General features: G+C 37.1%; 1 protein-coding gene across 1 annotated transcript; it reads left to right on the forward strand.

Moving 5' to 3' along the window:
• The first annotated feature begins 668 nt into the window (after positions 1-668).
• On the forward strand, positions 669-1,700 carry Cpr49Af (Cuticular protein 49Af). Its single transcript, XM_088263676.1, has 2 exons — positions 669-677; positions 1,395-1,700. Exons 1-2 carry the CDS (start codon positions 669-671, stop codon positions 1,698-1,700), a joined length of 315 nt encoding a protein of 104 aa, XP_088119802.1.
• The last annotated feature ends 259 nt before the right edge of the window (positions 1,701-1,959 follow it).

The raw sequence follows: 1,959 nt of genomic DNA on the forward strand, positions 1-1,959 counted from the left end.
TTAATCTTTCTTTTGCCAATTCCATGCTTCACTCTCATACATCGTAATTGATGTATATTGTCAACTTAGCTTTCGCCAATATATTTTCCTTTCCCATTACTGATTTCTGTGCACTATTCACTCTGCTTCCAGGATTCACTCTTCTTTCTATATCTTTATCAGTGTTTTCATCTCAAGATAACGTACTTCTCAAATAAATGAAATTATTGACTTTAGTTATTATATTAACCAATATTTCACACCCAGATCGTAATTCATATCTTTAAAAAAAAACATAAATTTTGATTTGTCAACATTTAAGAGATGGCGATTGCAAGTGTGTCTCTCTCTGGTCTCAATCCTTTGTATTGGTCTACAGCAACAAACGACATCTGGTCTTTATTCAGAAACCTCTTCAGCTCCTCATACGTCGAGTAGCCTATGTCCTGGTATAGGTAGTTTAGATATTCGCGGCGTGGGCGTCTTCTGGCGTTTATTCCCTCGATCGTCCCCTCTATTATATGTGTCGCCTACTTTCAAAATCCGCCAGATCTAATTTTATAAGATTATAAAATAAATACGAGATCGAAATGCCAATTGTGCGAATTATTGTTTAATAAATTTAAATACTTGAAAACCCTGCCAAAAATACTTGAAAATAGCGTTGTATTTCTAATTCCGCTATATTCATGAAACTTGTCTTCTGACCCATATCGGCCAATCACAGAGCGGGGATAGATCAAACATTAACTTGACGTCATTATAAGTTTGTGTCTCGTGTTTTTTTTTAATACTGAAAAAAATTCTAAAAAAATTATCTATTTCATAATATTTTATCCAATGATAGACAAATCTTTGAAACATAAATGTTACCCGGAGAATTTTGCATTTGTTGTAAAATCGATTTACATGGATCTGGCGGATTTTGAAAGTAGGCGACACATCGCTCACTCCTTTCAAGAACGTCATAAATCAAAAATCGTCAATTTAAAGTTGTGCATGTTTTCGGAATGCCCAGAAAATGTACTATATCCCAGCAAAAGAGGCATATTTTTAACATAATATTCACCCGCTACAAGGCAGAAAGTGTTGTTTTTGCATTTTGAAGAAAATGTATTGTTTAATTATTTTTTGAAATAAACTAGTTATTTTTCAAATAGAGAAAAAATATTCAGGTTTTACCTAAAAAGATCTGTAAAAAGTTCAATAAGTGGCTTGATATTTATTTTTAATAAATTGTATTATATTTTTAAACTTTAAAAACGTTCTACTGGAAAATCAAGTTTTTTGATTTCTGACGTTCTTGAAAGGAGTGAGCGACATATGCAGTGTGTAAGGGCTTTTATAGCCTCCGCTGCGTCACTGTTGACAACTTGACAGCTTGTCAGTTATCACCATTATGTCATGACTTCTAGGTCGTGCTGGTCGCTCTGCTGGCGTTGGGTGTTGCTTCAGCAGCCCATATTCCCGTGTTGGAGAGGAGCGAGGTGCGCGACGAGGCGGGCCAGTTCGCCCTGCGCTACCGCAGCGGGGACGGGACCGTGTTCACGGAGTCCGGCGCCCTCAAGCCCACGCTGGACGGCAAGGACTACGTGCTCGTCAAGGAGGGGGAGTACTCCTTCGTCTCTGATGACGGCAAGCTCTACCGCACCAAGTACGTGGCCGACGAGAAGGGCTTCCGGGCCGAGGGAGATCATCTGCCCAAATCCGTCGTCGCATAATCTGAGCTACCTCATATCTTCTACGTCATTCCTCGCTGAGCTGTCCACTGAAGACTGTACAGTTAAAATTACTTTCCAACAACTTTATAAAATGAAATAACTTTGTATAACCACTTTTTAATTATATTCTTAATATTATTAATATTTAAAGCATTTACCTTGTGGTTAGTCATTTTTACTTATTTATTTTTTTACAAAAATGTTAATAATATTAGTATATAACCACTCACCGAGATTTTTATGTCTTACGGTTTCGAGA

The sequence above is a fragment of the Brachycentrus maculatus genome, unplaced genomic scaffold (genome assembly GCF_059751285.1).
Source record: "Brachycentrus maculatus isolate JH-2025_06_01 unplaced genomic scaffold, ASM5975128v1 h1tg000013l, whole genome shotgun sequence".
Taxonomy (NCBI): Eukaryota; Metazoa; Arthropoda; class Insecta; order Trichoptera; family Brachycentridae; genus Brachycentrus; species Brachycentrus maculatus.